This window comes from Platichthys flesus, chromosome 9 (genome assembly GCF_949316205.1).
Source record: "Platichthys flesus chromosome 9, fPlaFle2.1, whole genome shotgun sequence".
In the NCBI taxonomy this organism is placed as follows: Eukaryota; Metazoa; Chordata; class Actinopteri; order Pleuronectiformes; family Pleuronectidae; genus Platichthys; species Platichthys flesus.
The window spans coordinates 20,683,948-20,711,399 of NC_084953.1; the positions used below are offsets into that span (position 1 = coordinate 20,683,948).

The 27,452-nt window shown below is 43.9% G+C and overlaps 1 protein-coding gene across 2 annotated transcripts; it reads right to left on the reverse strand.

Moving 5' to 3' along the window:
• On the reverse strand, positions 1 to 27,323 carry wwc3 (WWC family member 3). Of its 2 annotated transcripts, none has more exons than XM_062395133.1 (23): positions 26,885 to 27,323; positions 16,308 to 16,417; positions 15,891 to 16,091; positions 15,010 to 15,086; positions 13,575 to 13,654; positions 10,505 to 10,634; positions 9,894 to 10,031; positions 9,303 to 9,376; positions 7,616 to 7,864; positions 6,528 to 6,617; positions 5,871 to 6,433; positions 5,673 to 5,793; positions 4,778 to 4,858; positions 4,596 to 4,682; positions 4,160 to 4,355; positions 3,891 to 4,061; positions 2,883 to 3,001; positions 2,629 to 2,776; positions 2,387 to 2,551; positions 2,134 to 2,226; positions 1,817 to 2,047; positions 1,606 to 1,733; positions 1 to 796 (listed from the first exon to the last, which is right to left on the reverse strand). In XM_062395133.1, the coding sequence occupies exons 1-23, from the start codon at positions 27,028 to 27,030 to the stop codon at positions 730 to 732; spliced, it is 3,465 nt and encodes a 1,154-aa protein (XP_062251117.1). In that variant the 5' UTR covers positions 27,031 to 27,323; the 3' UTR covers positions 1 to 729. The 2 variants fall into 2 exon arrangements, with proteins under 2 accessions (XP_062251117.1, XP_062251116.1); XM_062395132.1 differs by having other exon boundaries at positions 2,629 to 2,788.
• Positions 27,324 to 27,452: the final 129 nt, after the last annotated feature.

The following is a 27,452-nucleotide window of genomic DNA, read 5'->3' on the forward strand; positions in this document are numbered from 1 at the left end:
CATGGTTTAATTGTTTTATCTTCACAAGAGGTAACACTGCAGATGTTCATACAGACATCATAAAAAAATCTGAATACAGTGTTTCATATATTCATCCATATATTGAAAAGTACATGAAATAATATTAATTTTAATAACATAACAAAGGAACAATGACATCAGTAATAAAAGTGGATTACAAAGTGACATTTGGATGTAAATAATTCTTAAGAATTAGGTAACAGAAATCAGACAATAGCTCCATTTTACTGCATGTAAAAACACTGAAGTGCTATTTGTTCAAAGCTACAAAATACACTTAAAAAGGAGGAAGCAATTTTTTTTTTTATTTCCTTCAAGGAAAAGTACTATAAAATAAGTTACAGTACAGTGAAATTGTCCAAACCAACTTTTGATCCCGTCTTCCAGCCTTTTTGTAAGCACAAACAAAAGAAGTAACTCAGACACGAGTGAAGAGATTCTGTTTCCTTGTGAGAGGCGTCTTACCCCCCCCCCCCCCAAGAGGAAATGAACAGTTGTGTTGTTTGTCAAGAGCTTTGTGTCTAGAGTGTTCGTGTTCTGAAGGAGAGCCACACACACACGTCTGAAAATGTGAATCCTTCTAATCCTCAAATCACCTGCGTGTCGCTTCGCACGTGTCCTCGGTAGAAAGAACTTTGTACTTCATGAGCTCAGAAAAATAAATTGACAAATACTTCATGTTAAGTCACATAATACAGAGGCAATCACTCATACATCGTCGGCTGGTAAAGGAGGTATGTTGAACCTTGGTCTTGTGAAAAAAGCCATCTTCTCTCTGTGGAAAAAAGAAAAAAAAAAACAGTTTTATCAGTTTCAGTTTGTTAATTAAAGGGATAGTTCACCCAAAAAATGAAAATTCACTCGTTATATACTCACCACTACTGGTCTGCTGTGATCCACACGCAAAGCGCGCAAAAATGTATCATATTTCAATTGTATTGGATTTCAAACACTTCACCCACCCCTCCATCGGCATAGTGGACAGAACAATTGTGTAATTTCTACATCACATATTCAAATGGCGAGATTGCCAGTCTAACACTAGTAAATTAAAGAGTATTGGATCATTGGCTGTTTGCAAGTAAACCTGCAACAAACAAACAAGCCCCGCCCCTCCTGACCTCAAGAAGCTCTATTGGGCATCGTTCTTTCGTTTGTTTGTTCTCGTGCACGTTCATAGTGATGCAAACAAAGCAATAAACTCTCCTGTAAATACTTTCCACACAGTCTCGCTGACTGACAGGTATGCCAGATAAGGCAGGGCAGACGATGAACTCTAGCAACCAAACAAACATGGATTTGAAAATAACTTTCTCTGCATCTGAAAATCTTCAGTATGCTGATATTTTGTATTTTATTTTATTATTTGTGCTTTGACAATTGATCTTAACAAATGTGGTGAGGGGAGTGTGCATGGAGTCCCACATTCCTGTGAAGGGTTTGACCTTGAAATCACATCACATCCACATTGGGGCCTCACATTAATGAAGCTCTAGACAAACCATCTCAGGCGTTTCGCTGTGACCCAGGGAAGTAAGGCTCTTAAGAGTGTGACAGCTGACTGGTAGTCAAACCAATCCCAACCTGAATGTCTGCACAGGCAAGGGCTCCTTGTGACTCTGTCCCCTCATCTGCAGAACCTCTTTGGAAGCCTTCCTCAGCCTCCTCTCCACCGCCTCCTCCTGACGCTGCTCCTGCTTGCTTTGGCTGGCCTGCGGAGCGACAACACAGTCAACCGCTGCTGGTTGAGGCCGACTCTCATGTGTGGCATAACCGTAGCAGACTCCAGTCTCACCTGTCTCTGGGCCTCTCTGAGCAGGCAGCGGAATCGCTCATCCCTCAGGGCCCAGTGGGGGAGCTCGGTGGTCTCCCTGCCTTGCGGCTCCTCCAGTCGCAGCTTCAGCTCCCTGAGGGCGTCCAGCTCCTCCATCAGCTGTCTCTGACGCGTCCTGCAGGCCTGGAGATCCAGCTCCAGGTCCAGGGAGGTACGGGTGGGTTGTTCGGCCAGGGAGGAGCGGTATGACTGCTGCTCACGCAAACAAACACACCTCAGAAACTCAATCCTAAACCCTCTGTGACATGTATTCCTGAGGAGCAAAAGTCAGACTCTACCTGTTTATATCGCAAAGTTCTTCTTTCCAAGGTGTTTCGGACAAAAGGCGATTTCTTTGGTAACGTCGAGCTGTCGCTGTCGCTGCGATATAACTGAAAGGTAGAATACATGTAGAGATTCTCACAGGGCTGTCACGACAAATATTTACAGCAAAGTCGTAAATGTCAGATAAAAGAAACTGATAACAGTGTTGTCCTGGCAGACTGCAAATTAAGGGTGTTGTAATAGTTTCCCCCTTTTGCAAAAACTTACCCTGCAGACGTACTGACTACGAGCCCCGGGGGAGAAGGTCTGAGAGCGAACAATGGTGCTGCCGCGCATAAAGGGGGAGGCGTGACCCCAGCGTCCTCCCCTCTCTTTGGGCCGAACTCGCACAGGCTCCGGGAACAGGCCTTCTGTCATGGTGGCCTTCTCCACCTGTGGATCAGGAACAGTTTTGTGCATCTGGACCACAGACTGACCAGCTACACACTCCCACCACTGCCCTCTCTTACCTTTACTGTACAGAGCTTGCTTGTTGTCTGATCATAGCGCCCTCCAGTGGTGATGCAGATGCCCTCAGCACACAGTCCCTCTAAACAGGGAGCTGTGAATGCTGTGCTGTTGCTGCAGCCACTGTCCACTGACTCTGCCTGCCAGCTCCTGCAAAATACACTGTTTGTCACGAAAATGAATTCATGCTGGAGGCAGAGAGAAGATTGTTTTCTGTTTGACAGGAGATAATTTGTCTCGAGCTGAAGAATATCACCTCTCAGATGCCACCTCCCCTGGCTCGTCCTTCTTCTCCAGCCTCTGCAGCTCCAGCCCAGTGCCCTGCTCCTCCAGATGGGTGGTGCTGGTACGTGACAGCACCGTGCACAAAGAATCCTGCAATGTCACATCGCAAACTATCACCAACTTCACACTGCCGACATTCCTCCTCTCTCCTCTGGGAGTAGTAGCTTGAAGCTGTGACGTGAAGGCTTGCTTGGTTTGTGAGACACATTCTTGTCAAATACTCAATTTAACGAGCTCCACAACTACGGACCACAGGCTAAAAGCTGCTTAGCAACAGCATGACAGGGAATTCCTCCCAAGGGCCTGATAGGATTTACAATATATCGCAGGTATTTAAAGCAACAAATCCTTTTATACAAGTGTTTGATAGTAACGTTCTATTCCTGATCAAGTTTAGCACAACCTGGTGCACAGCCAAGCCCTCTACATGGTTTACATTCTTATCTGAGCTGTCTTTATGTATATTTTCCATTAACTACTGTTTACTTTTGTCTTTTCAGTTCCAAAGTATCTTTACATGAAACCTTCCTAGATGGAAAATGTCTCTTTAAGGTAAATATTCTCAACGAAAAGCTGAATGAGAACACTTTAGCAATGATCTGCTTTACTCTCTAGTAGTGTACCCCAAGGTTCCTGTCTAGGTCCTATTTTATTTGCATATATGTAACGCCACAGAGATCTTTTTATAAAGTACAACAGCCCTTATTATTGCTAAGCCACAGCCATACCCTCCTACACAAGAGTAACACTCAAGCTTCTTAATATTATTAATAATGAATCCTAAATTCTTTATGTATTTATTATTTTCTTTGATCGTAAAAGTCATGGGTTTCGTTTTTTAATATTCATTTCAAATTTCTCTGTCAAGCACTTTGGGCTACACCCTCCAATGTTCTTCTTCATTTCCATTTCTTCTGGTGCCAACACCTGAGATCACTTTCCATGTCATCATGCACACAGTGCAGGTGTGTGGGTTTACCATGGCTCTGGGCCTCTGCTCATCTTCATGGCCTTCCTGCTGTCTTCGATGGCAGAGGTTCTTCTGGTCAGGCCTCGGCAACTCTGTCCCACTCAACATCTGGACTCGCAGCCAGTGGTAAACCATCTCTGCACTTCCTTCACAATCTGCCAGGCTCACCTGGGTCGTACCCTGCATTTTCACACAGACAGTTTAATCGTTGAATTTTCGGATGATTTGGGGAATCTGACATCAGCAGGATCATTGCATCTGAGATTCTTCAGCAGTACCATCAGTTCCTCCTGAGCCTGAGGTCCCAGCGAGCAGACCGACAGCTGCAGGGCACACACCGCCAGGGCGTTTGCAGGGACAGGAATGCGGAAGCCTTCGTTGAAACTCATCTGGGGCTGCGGCTCCAACGCTGTACAACAGTAAAACGCACAGGCCCTGCCGGCGTCCAGTGGAATCAAGTGCACCTTCACATACCTGAGCGTGAACAGAGCAATATTTCACAACATGAGATTTATAGCTCTCGATGAAAGAAAAACATAAATGTGTCACTGGTTGTCAGTAACAATTTGCTCAACATCATTATGTGGAGCTACACCAAGGCTCAGGATGAACTATCTGAAAAGTATTTGACTTCTATTGTTGAAAGAACGCCACAAGGAATAGTTGCAGCATGAATCAACCTTTAATCATCAACATCAACTCTAGAGTACTCACACTTTATATCCATCTCTCACAATGGACCTGTTTAGGTTCTTGAGCTGTAACAGGTGAAGTCGTAGAGACTGAGAGTTAGACTCCCACCTGTAGAGAGGAAAGATGAACAGAGGATGTAGAGTTAGATTTTAACAGGGAACAAGCAGCCACCCACATGCAGTCTACACAAACAGTTTACTCACAGCAGTCCCAGTTGGATCTGGGCGGGGTCGCTCACAGATGTCAGCTCTTTCATGTACGACATCTCCTCTGACTCCTCCGGCCTGGGGGAGGAACGTCAGAGAGAGAAATAAACAAACGGTTTCGCTTTTAGTTTAATGAACTTTAGATATTCCTGGGACTCAAACACCATGATAAGTTCTACTTTCTTCGGGCCACTAAACCAACTGTCTGTGTAATGTGATATTACTTAAATTCCACTGGGACAGGAAACAGAAATCCCTCCACTACAACTCCTCAAACACAGAGGCGTTTACTTTCGGAGTTGCAGTTTTCTTTTCGGTCACTAGGTAGCACAGTTGTTCCAGAAACCTTATCAATGCAAAATGCCGAGCTGTAGACATGAACTGTAGTGGGAAACAGTGCAGAGGCGGTTTGAAGTGTCTGTCGGTTTTTCTATGGACATATAGTGTCACTGTGGTAGCATCACAACTGGAGCAGCTTTGTTTCAGGAGGTAGAGCGGGTCGTCCTCTAACGGGTCGGTCAGTCACCCCATTCCGACCAAGACACTGAATTTCCCCTTATCGCTGTGACTGTGGTTTGTGCTGTGTGACGGAGAAAGTGCTGCACATAGATGCACAATATAAATGTGTGTGTGAATGGGTGAACGTCAAAACTCTACAGTAAAGAGCTTTGACAGGTCGTCAAGACTGCTAACTATATAAATACAGACTATTCTTCAGTCTTAAAACTCAACAGGTAAGGCGTTCGGACATGGGTGTGGTCCCACCTTTAACTATTGTTTACTCGTGAAATAATGTGGTAATAACTACTTAGCACTCATGTCTTGGAGCATCAACATCAAGATTGTCTATAAATGTTCTGATTCAGCAGTGTTGGGGTGGACATCCTCTCACCTTCGACCCCAGGCTTCAAAAACCCCACTGTCTGTGGCCAGCGCGTCCTCAGACACTCCCGCAGAGACTCTCCTGGCCCTCCTGCCACTTCTGTTGGCGCTGTTTCCTCTCAGAGTCACTCCTTCAGAGAAAAAGACACCCAGTTAATCGTCAGGTCACCTTCATGTTTGAGAGAAAGAGCGGCAGTCTTTAACTTGCCTGTAGAGGTAAAAGCCCCCGGAGCGCCGGTGTCTCTGTGACTCTTGCTCTCCAGTTGATGCACAGAGGCGGGGTCCTCGCCACTCAACATGGCCGTGTGCGATAGGGCTTGCGACTGTGCCCGCAGTCCCTCTAAAAGGCCACGACCGGCCTGCTCCATGTACTCCTCTGTCATCTGGGTGAGGGGGCAGTCCTGAGGGGCAGAGTGGTAGGGTGTGTCCATAGGGGAGCTGGGTGGTGAAAGGGAGGATAGCGAGGAGCGGGAGGAGAGGGAGGCGAGGGACTGCGGGGTGTCATGGGAGCGTTTGGTTTTGCTCTGGGTCAGAGGGTCAGGATTGAACATGGAACAGTCTCTGGACACAGTTTCTGGGGGCAGCAGGTAGCGCTGGTGGGGATCTAGCATCTCTCCCAACCCCTCGTGACGTTCATACTGTGGGAGACCGTAGATGTCACTGAAACTGATGGAGCTGAGGGAGCCTCTGCTGGAGGCCAGGGAGCCCCGACTGGAGGCAAGAGACCCCCGACTGCTACTGGACGACACCGTCAGAGAACTGGCCGACCAGCTGGGGAAAAAGCAGGTAAGAGACACATGAGAAAAGACAGAGAGCTTCGAAGAGGATCAGCTACCATCTTCAAGAATGAGTGTGTGAGCTGCACCTCTTCAGCTGCGTGTGGAGATAGGTGGTGATACGCGATGCCTCCTCCAGCTGTCTCAGCAGAATGTTCCTCTTCTCCTGCTGCAGGATCCTGTCATGAATTACACATCCATGCATGAGAAATTGAGTTTGACAAAGTTTAATGAGTCGTCACTCTCTACCATTTCTGCATCTCTATTTTAGAGATGAAAAACTGATCATTCATGCTTTTATTACCTCACCTTTTCTGGTCTTAATCAGAAAACCCAGAAATGAATGAAGTCATTACAAAATTCTACAGCTAGCATTTTAACTAGATCAAAGAGATATGATCATACCTGTTTTATTTTTCACATTCATTCAGCTTGTGTTAGGATTGATTTTAAGATTGAATGATTACTTTTAAAGCTATTTATGGCCCAGCCCCCGGCTCTATCTCTGATCTGTAAATTCCCTATTTACCACTGCACTACTTGCACTCAACTTCTTTCAGAAGGCAAATTCCTGAATTGACTTGAAGTGCCAGGCTATTACAGATCTAAAATTTCCTTTAGGTGGAGAAATGTTGATGAGATATTGTCAATTTGTAGAGCAGCAGTGCTTTAAAAAATCGTACATGCATTGGTTTGCTGCTCTGCCTGAAACTGAAAACAAAGATCATCAACATTATATCTCTTGAGGATCCTGAGGGAGATATAATGTATTTAAACTCTAACAGAAAGGTTATGTTTTCACCTGCATTTCTTTGTTAGCAGGATTACACTAAAACTATGCAACTGGTTCCCATCCAATTTGTAGAGGGAGGGGCCATGTTCCAAGGAAGAAACCGTAACATTTTTGTGCAGATCCAGATCAGGGATGCGATCCAAGAAAAACATTTTTTCTCCTTCTCGAACAATGCAAGATAGGGCGTCTTTCAACATTTTGGTGAATATCTTAAGAAATTATGCAGAGATTATTATGACCACACCCCATTGCTAAAATAATCCTAGGGAAAACACTGCTCTCACTAAAAACATCAGTTCAAACTTTTCTGTGCTAACACAGACGTTGTTGTTAGCCGGGAGCCTTCACACAAAATTTGACAACACAGGCTGTCACCATTCTGACCTCTGATTGGCTCCCTGGCTCTGGGAGCTCTGGGCCCTCTGCACCTCCTCCTCCAGCCTGGAGCGCTCCTCCTCCAGCTGCAGAAGCGTCTCAGGAGGGTGCTGCTGCTTGCTGACCAGAATGATCTCCTGCAGAAGGGCCTCCTTCTCGCGCAGGAGCTGCAGAAAGTCCCGGTCGCGGTCCGCCTCTGCCCGTCCCGACCAGCTCTCACTGTCCAGCTGTGCTAGCTGATGCTGTATGCTCTGAACCCTGAGGGAACGGCACAGAGGTTAGTACAGGAAGGGTCGTTTTTCAATTATCTCCCCACACCTGGAAGTTGTTCAACAATGGATACACATAACATTTATAGTTGGGCAAGTACCTGCCATGTCTACTTGGTTTAAAACATTTGTTTGTATAAAACATTACTAGAGGACAAATGTGCCTGGCACTGTGACTCAAGTACAAAGAGCACAGAGTTCAGACGCCAAGATCAACACTGTAAAAACTCATTCCACTGTAGCTCTCGTCCTCAGCTCAGATCACACACTTCATCAGCAACCTTCACACACGTCATCGTTCGCATGCAGAGGCAACAACATATTTGCATAAATCTCAAGCATTTAATTTCCTTCGCTCTAGTTTTTGCATAATCCTACAACAGAACAAACACAGATAAAAACAAACTCTTATGGATGGTGATAAAAATGGCTACGTATTAATGTTATATTTTATTATATGAGACATTGCTAACGAATATAACAAAGCTGTATTGAAGGCCACGTGGGAGCCAAGCTGACACTTGGACTATAATGATATTGTTATTTTGTACGTGGGCGACCTGCTGCATCAGTGGCTTCTCAGGTGTGTAGCGGCACACAGACGTTGATGTAGACAGAGCTGAGTGGGATCTCAGAGAGCAAAACCCTCAGCTCAGATGAAATAACTGTGCTTATGTGTCCTGGATTTCAGACAGAGTGACTCAGTGACAGAGCATGCAAGTTTCCACAGGTCTCCCTTCTCTCTCTCACCCTCCCTCCCTCCCGTTCTCCCTCTCTGATGTCATGGTTGGCATTGCTGTTGCTGGGTCACCACAGCAACATGAATCTTGTATAAAAAAAAGAAGCCAGCGTAATAATACGGGGCCTGCTGCTGCTGCAGTTATCCTCACACTGCTGCAGCTCACAGCTGGAACATAGCATGTCAACTGGGAGTCTATCCATCATTAGATAACAAACGTCCTTCATGACACACCACACCTGAGCTTAATGCAGGAGTGACTGCATGTCAAAATTACACAGAACTTCAGGCTTCATTCAGTGTTGATTTTGCCATCATGTAATTTGGCCTGTGCTATAAGAGAGAGCTATATTTAACCAAAGAGTGTGTTCATTAAACCACCTTGCGGAGGAGCAGGGTGTGCACTAAGGCAGGCGGTGGGCAGTCCGCTTTCTGGACGCGCACACAAAGGCGGCACACAGTCAGCAGCAGCGTGGCCAGGCAAGAATGTGACCACCCAGCTCATTCCGGCGGGCCAGACACCGCTCAGCAGCCACGGCCACCAGACGCAAATACTACTCCTAACACCTACTCCCACTGGACAACGTGCAGGGCCGGGGAACGAGAGGGGACTGACGGGGCTCGTGACTCAGTGCTGCTAGTGGGTCATAGTACTATGGCTGGTAAACAAGCAGCCGGACACACTTACTTTTTCTTAGCTTCCTCGTATTGCCAGTTGAGTTTCACTTTGTCCACCAATTGTGAGGACTCTTGGGAACCATACTAAAAAAAGAGAGAGAAATTAGGTATTATGGGAGTTTGAAGAGCTTCCTGTAGTTTATCTGGTCAACATTTGAGCATATCTTTCTTTTAGTGTCAACAATTGGAGCCCTGATTTATTGATCCCATATTTGACTAATAAAGTTTAGAAAATTAACTATAAGAAGTTCCTGTTTGGAATAAACACATTGATGTTCTGACAATCATCACTGGATTAAGAAGAAATTTAACAATGTGAGTTTCCAGGAGTGTCTATTTTCTGCAATATCTACTCAGATTTATCTGTATTTTTTTTGTATTGATGAAGATTTTGATACACTAATAAAGATATCTCCCAGAAGTTCAAGTCACACTGAATCTAAAAATATAAGTTTTATATCTATGCATTAACATATGAGCCAGTTATCATTCAATCAAACATTTGACACAAACTGCCATTCACATCGCTACCTCCCACCTCCTTTGACTCTCCCTCCCTGTATTCAAGAGGGAGGCAGGGAGGAGCAGCAGTTCCTCTCACCTCTCCCATGATGTCGGTCTGACAGCCGGTGTCACAGTACTGCTGCAGATTGCACGAGTTGCCCACAGTTCCAGTGCTGTTCGACACTTCGCTGACTGAGTCGCTGCTTTGGAGGTTCACCGTCAGCTTTGCCAGGCTCTGTGGGATAGAACAGTGATTGACATCAGGATTATCCATCATAATACGACAAAACAGAACGCTATGATTTATCCTAGTGATATGACAAAAGCAACAAATTGTGTAAATTGCCAGGAGCAATTGTTAAAGGGGATTTTTACGGGATCACACATTAACATTTATTTGAACTGTAAGAGTGTGTCATTTGCCTCCAGCTCGAATTCATAAACAGGAGAAAATGCTTCAGTAAATGTGGCCTGACAATCAAACTGAATCATCATCTAATATCCATTATATATTACTCAATCATCTGAGATGTGGTTGGTGATTCATGTGTCTGGAAATGTGATTCACACCAAGCAGATGAGAAGCAGCCGAACAGTGGAGGCTGACAGACACTAGAGGTCAGCATAGAATATTTTACAGACAAATGTTGCAGGAGTAAAGTTTGGATATGAGGTTATCTTTAAAGGACAAAAGAGAGAGAGGGCTACCTGGATGAGGTCCTGCCTCTCCTTCTCGCCCGTGCTGATGGTCTTCTTGATGCTCCGCAACTCGTTGAAGATGGCTTGAGCCTCATCCAGCTTGTAGTTTGTCTGACTGTTGGACATCTTCCTGTCAATCCTGTGACACAAAAACACGTTAAGAATACAATTCATGCTGGCCACTGAATGTCAAAGCCCAGAGGTGAAACTACTTAAATATTATTTGACTTGGTGCTAGAAGGTGGATAATGGAACTCATCCTTTTGAAACCCAAACCTACAGCCTCAAGGATCAGTTATCATCAAGTGTTGTACTCCAATTGTTAATTTTACTGAAACGAATCCTGCACAAGTTTAACTTGCTATGCAACATCAGTATCTGGTCTTTTTTTAATGTTTACTTAGTAAATACATTACTTCATGGGTTCACTTTCTTTCCCAAGTTTTCCTTCAGTTATCCTTTTTCAAATTAATAATTACGACATTTTTGGCTTTGATCAAGTATTCAACGACTCTATGATATAGATGTTTAAATGATGATGGTTCTAGGTCAGATCAGGTCGATTTACCGTTCAGTTCATTCAGTCATTATTTAAAAGACTTGAATTAGCTGAATGGACAATAAATATATTTATTTAGGTGTGACCTGAAGGGACAAGGTGCACCTGGCAATATATTTATTATCCATACATTCTTAGGTATAATAATATTCTATTTTAAGACTATTTGCAGCTTTTGATCACTGTCGGCAGTCTTCCGTCAGCGTGACAGATGTCAGTGTCTGATGTGTCTGAAGCTTCACATTGTTTATAAATTGATTATTAGAGTAATGTACCAGGAAATGATTGAGAACCTAACAATTATATCAATGGACAGCGTTTAGATTTTACCCTGAGCTGAGGATGAATCCAGGATGTGAACAGAGAGAAACTCTGGGTTTATGGAAGAAAAGCTGAAAGGGAGCAGGTTAGGTTCACAGAGTGAGTTCCTACGGTAACTAAATAGAAAATCGAAAATCTCCCTGCTGGGTATGATATCTTAATATTTACATTCACTTAGGTTGAGTTTTGCAGCAGAAGCATGTAGAATCAATTCTTTTTAAATGAATAATGTCTCAGCACATGCTGAGACATTGTTTCAGGATTTTTAGTGCTGCTTTCAAAGACTAAAGGTGAAATCCGACTCTAGAGCCCTGGTATCGAGTGTCAGCAAAGAGAAATCTGAAGTTTAACAATCCACTCACATGAGGATTAAACAGTGTATGGATTATGAAATTTAAAAAACAAATCAACGAAGCCCGTTCGCTCCACTGCTTTGATCATAACCTGTGTTGTTCAGTGTCAGTGTGAGGAGGAGGGAGGAGGTGAGTTTGTTTGGTTGGTTGGTTGCGGGATGGAGGAGTGCCGCATCGTGCCTCCTCCATCACTTGGCCTGGCACGAGGCCCCCGCTCTTACCGCAGCCCGCTTCCTTCACTCTCTTTCAACAGCAGGTACTGTTCATCTACTCGACCCTGCCTCTTCCTCCCAAAACAAGTCCTGCTTTGTTCCCCCTACCCCTATTGGCAGGGCCTGGGAGTTTATGTGCTTAGCAAAAAAAAAAGGGAAAAAAAAGCACTACCCACCCTGTCAGTGCCTGCCTGTATTGAGGCCCCCACCCTGTGTACAGTAAAGTAGTAAATATGCTTTTACTATTTCTAAACAAACAATATATTTGCCATGATTAGGGCCCAGTTAACACCAGTTGAGGTGTTTGCTATTGACAAAGTCTAATAACTGAAAGTGTGTGAAGTTTCTGAACATTTGAGAAACTTGGTTGGTCAAGATGAGGTAGAATGGCGACAGAAAAGGTGCTCAAACGTCAAACTGTCCAAAAGAGATAAACTCCTGACTCCAACTCCTGAATTATTTTGTTCAAGCGGTGACAATTAGCAAGGTGAATTTTTGTTGACATTAGAATCTGCTCATTTGCTTTATCTGATGCGTCGTGGCGTGGAGAACAATTAGCTTTGTTGCTGACAACAACTGAGATTGAAAGAAGAACAAAAAACAAAAAACACAAGGTTCCTCCTGGCCTCAAACGTACTGGGCAAAAACCAACCCAGGAGAAACAATAGGCCACGCAAACGCACTAACACACACACACAGGCAAACATAGGCATAAACACACATACAAGCTTGTACACACACACAGGCGAAACAATTTGAGAGGAGTATGCGTCCATGTTTTCTGCAAGCTGTGTATTCTCCTGGCTATTCTGGGAATCACTCGAGTTGCGTATTACCTAAGAGATAAGAGACTCTTTGCCAGGACTCAGGAAGTGCAGAGGAATTCGCTGCCAGATATCTCAGTGTTTTTTTAAACTGTTCTCGAGACCACACCTCCCCCCCTCCGACCCCCCTCCCCTCTCCATGGAGCAACTTCCTCTCCAGGCCGAGCCTTGGCTCCCTGCACTCCACTGGTGCATCCTCTTCCTGAGGTGGAGTCCCCTTTTCCATCAAAAAACTCCCTCCATTTGCCTTTTCTCAAACTCTCTCTCTTTCTCTCTTTTTTAACTTTGAGAGGTGGAGCAACTATTTCTAACATTGGATCCGCTCTCAAATGTTCCCAGCACAGAAAGGCACTGTGTGTGTATGTGTGTACGTGTGTGTGTGTGTGTTTAAATACCAACACAAACTAAAGGCAAATGGTGGACTGCATCCGAACAAACAGAAGATTATCTCCTGATTATTCCATTACTATCCTGTAATTTCAAAAAGCTTTTTGAACCAAATCTTTATAACTTTCTAAATAATGTCTAACAGTTTCAATATATATACTAAATAATAATTGTAAACCATGCAAAATAATTTGAAAAGGGTGAAGACTATATATAACCTGGTTATACAACATGAAATAATTTGGATAAGCACATGAAGGCACGTACAGAAGAAAAAGAACAACAGAAAGTTGGAGTTAGAAGAGTAAGGACGAGAATGAAGGCGAGAGGGAATAAAAAAAAGGGAACAGGCTACTGGGTGGGGGGCAACAGCCATGGGAGGAAGGGTGGGACTGGGACACATAGCGGCAGAGGAACACTCACTCCTGCAGGGTCTCCACTCCCATTTCCTTATACTGCAGCTCCTGCTTCACCTGGGCCAGCTCCTGCTTCAGTCTGGAGAGCTGCGGACACAAGGCCCAGCACTGCGTTAGAATGGCGCACAATGGGCTTCTCTCACCACCACCACCAGCCAAAAGTGCTTAGTCATGACTATTAACATACAGGAATGTCTGGCAATGTTGATACAGAGATGAACATGGACGTCAACATATACTCTCACACGTTGAGGCTTTTCTCCCCGGAAAATCATTTCCAATTTGGGTTTAAGTTTGAAAAAAACATAATCTTAAAAAAGAGATGAGAATCTTGTCAGTGTTGTCTATTGTTGACATTTCAAGGGGTTATCTTCTAGTTTCAGTCATCAATTCAATTTACTCCTCATGTCAGTGGCTCTGAAGATTTCCTTAAAGTTTAAGATAATTATTCTTCAGGGATGTCACTAGGGTTTACTCCTTCAATGGGGACCTTCAAGTCCAACAATTTTGTGGGAGTGCAGTGCAGAATCACCTCAATGTGTCCTTCAGTAAAATTATACTTTTATAATATTATTTATGAATGAAGAATCCAACAAAATGTGTTTATATGCTCTTTGTCTTAAGTTTCTAAAAAGTTTAGCATCAGTTTCATTATGTTATACATAATTTTACATGTATTTGACTTAATGTGCCATACATATATAACTGCCAGGCGGATATAAACAAGATTAAGAGTATGTGGCCTCTGATCTACGTGCTAATGTTAACAGGCGAACATACAGAGTCAAAGCTAACATGCTAATGTTAAAGCTTGGGTTGGTAATACTGGAAATACCCTCTCGTCGAATCTACGCCCCAAAAAAACATGAGCGCTCGCTGCCTGACAAGCGCTAGAGGCCAAGTTTTTCTGTGAATGATCATTTCATTCAAGCTGAATTAAGTGCTTATAACAGTCCTGATGCTGAGATGACCATGGACCAAAGTTAGGATAGTGGATGTGGCAGCGTTTTTACATACTAAATAATGAATATGGCATTTCGATTTTATCCAAATCAGCTTCAATTCTAGGATTTGTTGAATTATGAATAAATTATCATCATAAGATTAAGAGAGGTTATGAAACACTGGCTCTGAGTTTTTCCATTGAACAGATTTCTATTGTAACATTACGACCAAGTCTGATTCATCTTCTCAGAACCGCTCCTGAGGGACAAATGTCGCTGATCCAGGAAACACCCTCATCCATATGACTGATCTCAGAGAATTGTCCAACTTGGTCATGTGAGTAGCCTCTGCCTGACCCTTTGATGGTGATCTCATCCTCATCCTTCCGAGGCCCCAAGCCAGAGCCACAGTATCCTGTAGGGGCCACACCCCGGCCCCCTTTCTGCCCAAAAGGGCCCCTCTATGCAGCCCATTGTTCTCCTCCGATAATGACTTACCCGTTCTCGTCTACAAGCTATTTCCACTTTTATTTGGTCAGGGTCATATTTCGCGTTCGAGGACGAGCCAGAGAGCGCTGTGAACACATCAGAAGAGAAGGACAAAGGGTGATTAGCAGGTAGTGAATAGTGATGATTTTAAAGTGAACCTGGTATAGTAAGAGCTGAAGGGGAGATTCAGTATCATCTCCTCATGCCCTCACTGGCTGTAGACACCCCTAGGACACTTTGTGTGAGACAGCTGGCTGGAGTCAGGAGGGTAAACTGGGTGGAGGTGATTAAAGGGAGGGTGGGATTGGACATAGGAATTGGCTCAGATTGCTTAAATCCTACACATTTAAGCAGGTGTATCGTTGTAAAATTCAGCCTGACTTTCATGTAGTTTTTTGGCATTTTTATGGCTTTTTACAATTCGCACTATATACTTTTTTTATATACATTTAATAATTTCTTTCTTCATCTTATTTATTACATAATCATTTACTTTTTTATCTTTAACAGTTATAAGTGGACTGGCTTCTGAGCTGAAGAATCCTTTTTCAACATTTTGTCAATCGCTTGTAACGCACTTTGTTCTGCAATTGATTTGTTTGAATGGTGCGATATAAATAAAGCTTGATTCACTAATGGATTGTGATCCATTATCTATTTTGTTTTGCAATGGCTTCATTGTGACGGAAAACACCTAATCGGCAGGCTGCTGTGAAAGTCTATGTCCAAATTTCCAAACGTTTCCATTTGTGCTCGTCCAGACTACAATAGTGTGCGATAGTTTTCAAACTAAAACTAAACAAATTTGTAGAGCTCTGAAACTCTGGAGTAGTGTGGACCCCAGCAGAGTTTTAAAACGAAAACATAGCACAGTGTGAATAAAGCCTTACTGCTGGTGATGGAGCGGTTGTCCTCGGAGAGCTCGTGGAAGAGCAACATTTCCTGCTGAGCCAGCTCCAAACGCTGCTGCTTGACCAGGTACATCTCCTTCTTGGCTTTGAGGGCCTCCTGGGCCACCACAAGGTACTCCTTCAGCATGCGCTCCTGCTCCTGCCGCCATTGAGTCCGCGGGTTCTCTATCTGGGTGGTCTCTGAAAGCAGAACACGACAAAGGTTATTAACAGGCAAATATTTCTGTGAAGACCTGTGATAATAAAAATCTGAAATGCCTGAAAGGGCTGTTGTGGCCTCTTTGAGATAAAACGACTCAGTACACCACATGAGAAAAAATTAAAACACAGAAATCTGAGACTTAAAGACTCTATGCCCTATGTGATGATATTTCTGTATTCAAACACTGTACTCACTGTTGATGTGGTCGATGTAGTAAACTCCCACTTGCTGGTCATAAACTTCCTCCCACCCGAGAGGCAGTTCATCTCCAACACAGTCGGCAAACGTCAATGGTTTAGTGATCCTGAAATGATTTAAAATCCATTGAGTGCAACAGTAACCCCACGGAATGAACATCTCCACTTTAATATCAGCCACGCTAATAAAAAAGAATGTGCAACGTTATGCTTTCCCTGATAGGGACTCAAAACTCGCCCTTTCTTTTTCATTGTACTGAAACCATCATCATTATCTTCATCAATATTAATCAAAGATAATAGCACCCATAAAAACTATGATGTAGTAGTGATAATTATACTATACAGCATCAGTGGATTTACAGGAAGACAGTTGGAATCTACTAAATTCTTATTATTATACAGAGCTGTGGTTTCCCATTTCCCACATTATGTCATTTTCCTTGTTAGCGCTCTGCTGTGCCTCATTTTTCATGTTTATAATAGATGTTTTCTATGCTAATCAAGGAGAAAGAAGCAAAATGCAATTTTTTTTTCTAGACAGTATTTCTTCTGGACTTCCTTTTGTCTCACAGCACAAACTCAAACAAGGAACTAGACTGTCAGATTCACAAGGTTAAAGATTTTCATTTCAGTGCTGCTCAGGGAAGAACCACATTGGTTCAGGTGATCAGGACACCAACCTGTCTATAGATTTTACGGATAAACAAAGTGTTCACATTTACTAAACTGAGAATTGATATTATTCAATGTTTTGAATAAAGTGTGATCAGCGGTTAAGTGAGGTTAAACTATATTGATATCAAATTTTTCAATATATAAATTTGTAAACTAAACTTGAAGATTTTTCTTTATACATCTATGATTTCCGTTGTAACTGTTGCTCTCTCCTGTGAAGGGCAGATATTCTCATAAATCAAACTCAATATAAAGTCTGTTCAGATTTAAATTTGGTCACAGGGAAATTCTAGAAAATGTTACTTGCTGTGCCAAAGCTCGAATTTGCCGGCTGAACTTGTAACATGTAATTAATTAATAAACCATTTGTGTGGATGCAGAACTCATCAGCACACACTATGTCAGGCTATAACATTGACTATGACAGGGCAGCGCTTATGACATCAGGCTTTCACATAACTAACTCTACTAATCTCCACATATCAGTGAGCTGTGAACCAGTGGGTCCACTGGCCGCACTGTCTGATTACCATCAATCAACTCAGGAAAAAAAGGGTGGAGGGTGCAGGGGCAGTGACCCTGTCCTCAACAGTATGCTCACAATGCAGACAGTGCACAAGGCCTGATCCTGGTGAGCTATTGCATACAATGAGGGGATGGCCCCAAGAGAGTAGCTGAGGTATTCTATAGCACATTCCTCAGGAGACAGACGCAGCGGCAGCAGCTCTGCTCTCCGGAGCCGCTCAGGACAAACTTCACTCCATGTCAACGCCAAATGCCACTAACACAAGAAACACAGAATATGTTCCTCTTCTCTCGAAACGCTCGGAAAAGCCTCTCTAAGCACTTTCCATGCTATTAGGATGGACTGAACAGAGTCTTGGCTGATGATGAATCACATAGGCTCGTAAAAAAAGGCCTTCAACAATGCCTCAAATTCAATAAACTCCCTTTGCATTTCACACATTTTTGGAAAATTCCAAAGGCTACAACACTGACCTGCAGTTTAGCATGTAAGGCTGGACCTTAAACTAAGACTATTTACATCCACCATGGAGATCACATTGTCACCGATGGTTGTTTGTTTCATTTAAGTCTGTTGGTTAGTTAGCAAGAGAACACAAAAACTCAACCAGGTGAGAAATTAGGGTGCCCAAAACTATTTTAAATTTTTCAGGATATAAGGCCTATCCTCATTGACCTATGTTTGACATGGATGGAGGTATTGTGAGAGAATGCATAGACTGAGATATTATGGTAAATCAATGAATCACATTCATAGAGGTTATATGAATGGGTGGCTTCATGTGAGCGACATAAATTTGCCTTGTAGTTATGGTAAGTAAAAGAGATTTCTGAACTGCAAAAATGATTGGTACCTCAACCTCAACCAAGGAGGTTATGCTTTCCCGCCTGTCGGTTGTTTTTTTGGGGTGTGTTTGTTTGTGTGTCAGCAGGATTTTGCAAAAAACTACTGGATGGAATTCCGAAGAGGATGGGACATGGACCCACAAGAAACCACAGAATTTTGGGGTGGATCTAGATAAAGGAGCAGATCCACTTCCTTTTGTTTTTAATTTTTACCAAGTTGACAGCCCTTCTTTCTAGAAAAGCACTGATAATGACCCCGAAAACGAACCTCATATTCCCCCAAAGATTATTTGTTTATACAAGCACAGATTGAGCCTACACGTCTGCAGACGGTCAGCGGCTGGGAGACAGTGTGTAACAAGGATTCTCACATGAGCCATGTGCAGCCAAGCACAAGGACAAGGCAAACACCAGCACACTCCCCTTCTTCTCTGGCTTCAAGTGTTTGTTTAAAGTAAATATAGGTCCTGACACTACATGCATTTGTAAACACTTAAAAAACACTTAGAGCAGGCAGCTACACCTTTGTTGTTGGTTTTTATGTAAATAAGGACTAAAGGTGAGTAATAATAGCTGTTTACAGGAGTTCTGATATATATTTGATTGAGCTAACATGGTTGGAAGAACACAGAGGGGAGGCCACAAAGAAAACTCTGGAAGTGACGTCAGTTGGAGTTTAGTCCTGAACTGCTCTTCGACCTCTCCAGGGACAGAGAGAGAGAGAGAGACACAGGGAAAAACATGTCCTCTTGCAGATCTGAATCCCAACATGTGAATGTTTGGTTTGTTATGCAGTCTTGTGACAGCAGCCTGTGTTGTTCCGAGTCATGTCTTGGGAGACTCTGACCGCTGCACAGTGCACAGCACAGCAGACTCGCAGAGAGGAGGATACACAGCAGCACAGAGCAGGAGAGGAGGGATCTGACACACATTTAGAGAGCGGGGAGGACGCCGCCAAATCATCGTAAAACTACAACGAGTCACACTTGGTTTACAAGTGTTTTTGATGGAACCCTTTGAACTGAATGAAATCTGCACTACGCAGAAAAGCATAACTCATTTTTATGATCATTTCCATCAACCAGTGTTTTCCCTGAGAGCGGCTCGGAGAGAAAAATAATGATGTCACACTCCTGTTGGACCTGACACAGCGACCCTGAACTGTCTGTCAACAATATTTATTTCCCCAACTGAGTTTAACACCCATCTTACACCGCTAGAGATGTTCTGATACTAGCATCCTAAATGCCTCTGATACTGCCAAAAAAGTTGGGTTGGAAATCTTTGAGTAAGCTAATTTATGTATCCATCCATTAACACGTTTTTTGAACACATTAGTTTACATTAACTTCATATTTTACTTTGCCACTCCAAACCAGCATCTCAGCTCTCCTATGTAAGGCATACAACAAATTTCTATAATAACCCTATTGCTGTAGGATTATGATGGAGCACCTATAGAATTACTGTGAGTCTGCAGCAGGTGCTGGCAGTGACTGTTACAGAGTTTTCAGCTCGGCTGGCAGCATGGTCCTCTGGATGAGACGTCAGTCTGGGGCTCAGTTGGTCCACCACTTTGGTCCAGACTGAAATATCTCAAGAACTGCTGGACACACATTCGTCATTCCCATAAAAACTTTGGTTATCCCTTGATTATTGATAGCGCAATTCGTTCAAACATTCCAGTTGTTTGTCATAAACCATCAGATCATCTGGTTTATGACCAGATGCTCTCAGAATTAATGACACTTCTAGAATACTTTCATTTGTGAAAAATACATGGTATTGATAAGATCTGTTAATTGATTGAGCCTCTCTGCCAATAGTAAATGAATTTGGTTTAAGAGCTGAAGTTTTGATGTACAGTTTTACACAGAGTCTCCAGTATCCTCTTCCAGTATGAAAGGAAACAGAAAATGAGACAGATATCTTAAATAGACCAACAGAATGACAAGTATGTTCAGCTGTGGAGGACTGAAATGCTGCTGGGCCTTTTTGTGTCTCGCAACTTCCCAGCAAAAATATATTTAGTTGTCAAAGACATTCGCTAAATCTAGAATAATCTGTGCCATCCTTAATTGTCCCAGAGGGTATTTCTATCTGTAACCAACCCCCCCACCCCTTCGCCTGGCGACGGGCGGCTGCATTGGAAAGGCATGTGAAACTGGAGTCTTGGACCTCGTCTGGGCTGGTCATCAAAAGCAGACCCCTCGGCCTTTGTTTCTCAACCACAACAATTAGGATGTGCCAACATCCTAATTGTTGTCGAAACAATATTCATTGTTACATTCAATTACAGAAGATGATATTTAATACTCTGGATATGGGCTACTATTCTTCAGCTTGCCCACAATGAGCTCACTAAGAAGTAACCGCCACATGTTTTGAAGCTCCCAACACAATTCTAAGACGCCCCTGCTGCTGCAGCTGCCTTCATACAGTTCAGTCAGTTCAAATCAAATTAAGATTGTTGTCCATTACACCACCAAATGTGTTAATTTAGACGAGTAGTCACCACAGCCCCAAAGCAAGATTCCCGGCAAAGGAGTTCACATGGGATGTCTTTTTTGACACTGGTGTTTAACAGTGTGATGGTTCACTGTATAAATAAACCAAACACTGGAGTGATAAACCACCAGATAGAGTCAACCACGTCGGAAGACTGCGAGGTTGGGGCGCCTCAAAAGGAATCAACAAACTCATCAGACCACTGAGAGTCTTTTATCGCTCCAGTAAACCAGCTGCTGAGGTCTACAAATAAGAATTGAGGCTTGACCTCTGGATGACAAGCATTGCACATGAGACCGAAAAACAACAAATGTGATGACGCCGACAACAGTGTTGTGGACAGGCACGAGGCAAGAACAGAAAAATATGCATGTTCCCCTTTTAACTCCAATATGCAGCACAAATGTCACCTGTTTTCCTTCCCATAAAGTTAGCTCCTATGAGGAGTCGACTACACTACACACGCACACACACACACACACACACACACACACACACACACAGGCCACTGTTGTTGGCCTAAAAATTCCTTTCTGTGTTAAAAAAGAAATGTGAAAACAACTTTGGGAGGAATGTCATTTATGTCCAGCCTCTCTGAGGGCCTGGTGCTGCGTTTCAGACCGAGGCCTGAAGCAGCTGACGGACTGACAGACGGTCAGACACCCGCTTCTCCCATTATGTGCTGAATCTTATAGAAATAGGTCTCTATAAGTAGACCACCATCCCTGTCTCGGTTCACATTTAGACAGCGTCTGGACACATGGGAAGGGCCCGTCTTATCAGGAGCTGTGCAGGGCTGGGTCCAAAAGTAAAACTGTCATGGCAGCAGGGGGAAATGGGCTGAAAGAAAAGTCACGCATGAGTAATTTCAAATTATTACTAAAATAAAAAAGCACCACATGTTTGACTAGAATTCAAAAGAGTGCATCAATGCTAAACAGTACCTTTGAATTCAATAAAGCAAAGAACACCCACTCAGAGATTACAGCCCCCCTAAACATATCTGATGTTTTTCATCAAGATTTACTAATAATTGTCGGAGAAATCATTGAACATTTTGAAAAATCCTTGATCTGCCTCTAGATCCAAACCAAACTTCCCCTGACCCATACCACATCCTCCCACCCAGTGTCATGGTTATCTGTCAGCTAGTGTCAGTTTAATCTTTCTAACAAACAGACAGATGCAGATGAAAACATAACCTTGTTAGAATTTTCATTTTTTATATTTACATCGGGAGTGGCTTCTCTCTTCGGAGGCCGACATGTTTTTACAGTAGCCCAGACTGGACAAACTAAACACCTTTTGAGTTTTTAGGACAACTGAAGGCTGCAACATGTTCTCCTTAATGTTTGGTAGGCGAGGTGAGGTGAGAGGTATTCAGCTACAAAATGCAAGTTCACCGCCAGATGTCAAAAAATGTTACACACTGAGTCTTTAAGTATCTATAACTCAATGCTGGTGTAGAAACCGTCACTTACTGAGACTTAACGCAGGTCCAGGGTATTTAACAGAAAATGTCTCAACTATTAAACTAATTACCTCCACCAAGGAGGTACTGTTTTCATTGATGTTTGATTGTTTGTTAGATAGTTAGATAGCAGAATTACGCAACAACTAGGAGGAGGAATTACCACAAAACATGGGGAAAGGATGTGGTACAGGTCAGGAAAGAACTCATTCAGTTTTAGTGCAGATCCGGATCAGGAAGCCCATCCAGGAATTGTTTTATTCTTCAATATTATATGTATTCTTCAATATTCACAATGATTTCTCAGAGAATAGTTCATGCACCTTGATGAAACATATCAACCTTATCTAGGGGACTGATATTTATGATATTTAAGCACAATTTAGTGGAGATACAAATAAACATCTGGATCAAAATGTGATTTCACAAAGGGACTGTTGGGCCTTGGTGGCGGTATGCACACTACTGAGTGCCATTCTAGTTGTTGACAAATGCTATACATTGATAAACACTTAAATTGTCCACAAATCAGTCATAACTATTGTAATTTTTATACATGTGAGTGTTAATGCTTTATAATGTTAAATAAATGCTGAATAAGTTGAAAGGGAAGTCACTTAAAAATATGAGCTGACTAAACTACTAGAAAAGATGAAACGCTGCTGAATTCGAGTGTATTTATACCAAGAAGAAGGAACGTACAGAAATGTACACAGCTTACCGGATGCACCCGTCTTGTCAACAATAGTTGGAAAAAACTCAAAACAAAACAATGGTGGCCTAAAGCTCGAGGTTGCTCCGCTGAGCTAGGCATGTCCTGTTTAGGTAGCATTCTTCACAATATACACATAAAACCCAAACAAATGACATCGGCTGACTGCCGACTACAGATGCTTCAGCTCCATCAACACATATAACCGATGCAAAGCAGCATCAGAGCATTGAGAAGTCTTTTAATTGGTATGAATCATCCAGAAACACAGGTTATCAGCTGGATGAACTGGAGTCACGCCTGTAACACTAACTGCTGTAGGAAAGTGGTTTGAACTGTCATTAAAGGAAGCTAGGTGAAAGCTGAAGACAAGCACATTGTCTGCTCGTGAAAAAGAACACAGAAAACACATACGGCAAAATGACACCAGATCAAGCAATGGCATGTTCGCAACCCCCCCCCACCAAAAGACAAAAAAGAGCCATCATAATGAAAACACTGGGGGAAGCAAAATAACAGCGGGGTTCAGCGCATGTGAATAACCTTTCGGTGCTGGAAACACAGCTCACCCTTTCCAGAATAATTGAATTTGGTGTGCTTTGTGACCAAGTATAAAGGCCTCCCTTTGCTGAGCGGCAGGCCGGCCATGACTGTTGCATAACAGAGCTAATAAAGGAGGCCTACAGGGCCCAGGATGGAGAGGAGGAGGCAGACACGTGGGAACTGCCTCCCTTCTGCTGCTTTGTCTGGGGCCGCGAGCGAGCAGAGCCCCTGGGGCATTAGCGTAGGCATGCCTGACATAACGCTCATTCCACTGTAACAAAAAAGCCCCACAGAGCAGCTCGGCTTATCTACAGGAGCTGGCAGGGCCGCCCCGAGCTGGTCAGGGTATCCACCGTCCTCGAAGACATGTTCATCAACGAGGGTGACTGAAAAACGAGGATGGGTGGACGGAGACGGTTTACAGAGAGAAATGTTTTAAGAGCTTTATTCTACCCTACATTTTTTTCTTCGAAGTTATGGCACGTCAGATTAAAGATAAACACAGGATTCTGCTCTTCTGCATTGGTGCCAGCCATGTGTTGACCGATAGATGCTCCACAGCATTTCACACACCCATCTAATTTCTCACTACACGCTGTCATCTAACCAAAACAGCTCCATCCAGCCCCTCTACTGCCTGCAGTACCAGCAGCAGCGAACTTGAACTCTAGCCGATATGGAGCGCCGTTACACCATTTCAAGTTCATCACTGACAATTATGTTTCAGCTCAATGCCTCTTGTGTTTGAGAGATCGAGCAATAATTCCGCGCCAAGTTGACTCTCTGGGACAGAGCTCGCTGTAGGGTGTGCGGACACGTCAGGTCACAGAATGGTAGTACCTGAGGTTTTTCAAATCAGGAGTTGAAGGGGAGCTCCTTATGCAGCTGTTCCTCATCATACACAGACCACATTATGGCCAAAATATGACAGTTTGATCCCTGCCAAATAAGAATAGTTTTACACTGGTTACATCATAGTCTCCAACACAAAATACCATGGTCTAACAAACACTGGCAGGGCAACATTTTCCAACTGATCCACAGGTTTTAACTGCTTGAAACTAATATTTGTAATTGTTGATGCCCTGTTTTTTGCAATAATACCGCAAAATGTTTGTGGCATAACAGTAAAGTGTTGGTCTGACATTACAAGATATTTAAAAATGTGATCTTGGGTTTCGGGGAATGCCAATCAGCATTTTCAAAATATTTTCTACAGCTCGACCTATATGGAATTTTTTGGAGGCTGATGGTAATAATAACAGTGAGTGACAGGTACACGAACTAGAGCGTGAGAGAGAGAACTGCATTGCATGCTACTTATGGGTAACACACAACTGCAGCTGTAACTATGATGTCTGACTGTCTGCATGGACAGTGACAACTTTATGGATGATGGCACGAGTACATGAGCGAGTTAAACACATACAATGTCGTAACAGAGCAAAACACCAAATTTGACATCACATGTTGTATTGATAAGTGTAACAAACTTATTTGGATTCATGACAAAACTGTCGCAGGACAGAATATGCTGGTATTGTAAGTAGATCACCTCAGTCCTCACTGGTATTTAAATATCACTGGCCACAGTGCCTGACTACATATACCTTTGTACTTGTGTTGTAACAGAGCAGCTATCACAATGTGCCTTGACGAGGACAAGTATGACACCATTAAGATCATTAATGCATTTATCGCTCTCCTCCTGCCATCCCCAAGGGTCATCCGAACAGGCCATTTAATCGCAGTGGATGGAAGGAACTACTGTACATTTGTGCAGCAAGGCGGACTGAATAACCGACACCTTTTTGTATCTGTTGGATGTTAGCAGAAAGCCTTCTTTTACTGCCGTGCAGTAACGTGATCTATAGGAAAGACAGTATCAGGTGGTGACAGACATTCCTCTGACCCAGATTTACCTATAAATCACTGAGCAGCACCAGAATTTGCTGAGAATGTTCTTTTGTCGTGCAAACATAAACCCCACAGTTCCCCCTTCAAACGATGAAGCCTGCTATCAGCTTCACCCAACAATGGTTAATCATCTTGCTGGGAGGAGGGGGCCTCGAAGGAAATCAGGTTTCTCTTATCTAGATTACATGCAGCTACTACATTCCTACTGTTGGAGCCGACTGCAAGAAAGCTGCTTTAAAATGTGCTGTGTGCAGCAACCAGCAGACTGGTTTACTCGGGGAGATGGAAACTCAGACTGCACTGGTGTCCCCGCTCCATACTTGGGAGTGTTGTTTTTGTGGATTTCTGCCTTTCCCCCCTCTTAATGCAGCCGAGTTCAAATAATTCCAAGTAATCTCACAGAGTTTGCTGGGAATGCCTGATTGAGCCGGTTTCTGGGTTGCTGATATCCCAGTCCCTCACAAAAAGCTCATCCTTGCAGCTTTTCCCAGTGGCCCAGCGAGCATTCCTCGCATTTTTACACAAAGATTTCTGGGAGTTGGAGTTTCTTGCCTGTGCTACACTCTCCATTCTCAAATGCAGCAAGAGCCTCACACACACTGAGGGTCATTTTGAGAGGAGTTTTGTGGCAGAATGGAGCAGAGACGTCAGAGATGTGTTAGGGTTCCAGGGTGTGTGTGTGTGTGTGTGTGTGTGTGTGTGTGTGTGTGAGAAGGAAAGGGGAGCTGGGTAACAATAGGTCTCTGTGTTAGGTGTGTGTGAACCAGGAATGTTTCAGGTCACTGGAAGTCATAAATCTGCGGAGCTCCATGATGAGTGTGGATCATTGAGGTCTTCAGACATTAAGGTTTCCTCTCTCGTGAAGGAGAGAGGCATGAGGAAACCCAGGTGAGCAGTGTAAGCACAGTGAGCTGATCAAACCCATCATCTGACACACAACAAACCGGAAAGACCGAGGGCTGCTGTCTAACCCCGTGTCATTGCTACACGGGAGGAAAACCGTGATATTTCAGGGTTAAAGAGGAGACATGTTGGGACTGCGGTGGCTGGAGCAGCTGCTCGGTGGGTGACCGTGGGCGTCACGTCCCGTGTTTGCATGGGGAACTTGTTGAGGAGGTGGGGAGGCCTCGATGATCTGCTGCCAGATCTCAGCTGATTCATCGGCGGTGGCTCCGCGATCCACAACAGCCCTGGAAACTAAACTCAACTAAACTGGTTCCTTCACTTGTAGCCGGCCCCCTCCCCTCCCTGCAGCCGCCCTGACATCTCCTCCTCCAGCCCTGTGGGGTTTTAGTGAGGGGGGTCTTGTTGTATTAACTTCACTCGGTGTGTATGTGTGTGTGTGTGATCCCACTACTCCCGGGCCTCACGTACCTATCTCTGGGGTCAATCCACGAAGTTTGCCGGGTGTTGTGGTCGATGAAAAACACTCTGCCATCGTAATCCCGGGCTTCCTCCCAGCCCGCGGGCAGCGGCAGCTCCGAGCTCTCTCTCCGCGTCCCGCCGCTGACCCACGGCATCGCGTCGGGATGGTGAGAGGGCACAAGCCCCCTGCCCTGCTGTGTAGTCCCCCCGAGGAAAAGAGAACGAGTCGCTCCTCTCTTCACCGCATTACAACCGACTCCGCCTCGACGCACTTGTCCGCTCAACAAAAAACTAACTTTCCGCAGAGCTCGCGCGCTGAAAAGTTCCGCCGGAGGTACATCCACTTTTCTCCCGACAAACCCCCCGAAAAAACAGTCTCACGGCACCGCGGCGCTCTCACGGTCCTCGGTCCTCCATGTTCGCCTCCTCCTCCATACTTCATTCCTCCGTGTCCATATTCGGGAAGAGCGGATTTGCATAAGTGGTCGGACGTACGACACAGCAGCTCCATCCAATGGCGAAGAGTCACAGCGCCACAGCTTCATTACGCTTTAATACCGTGTTTAATACACCGTCA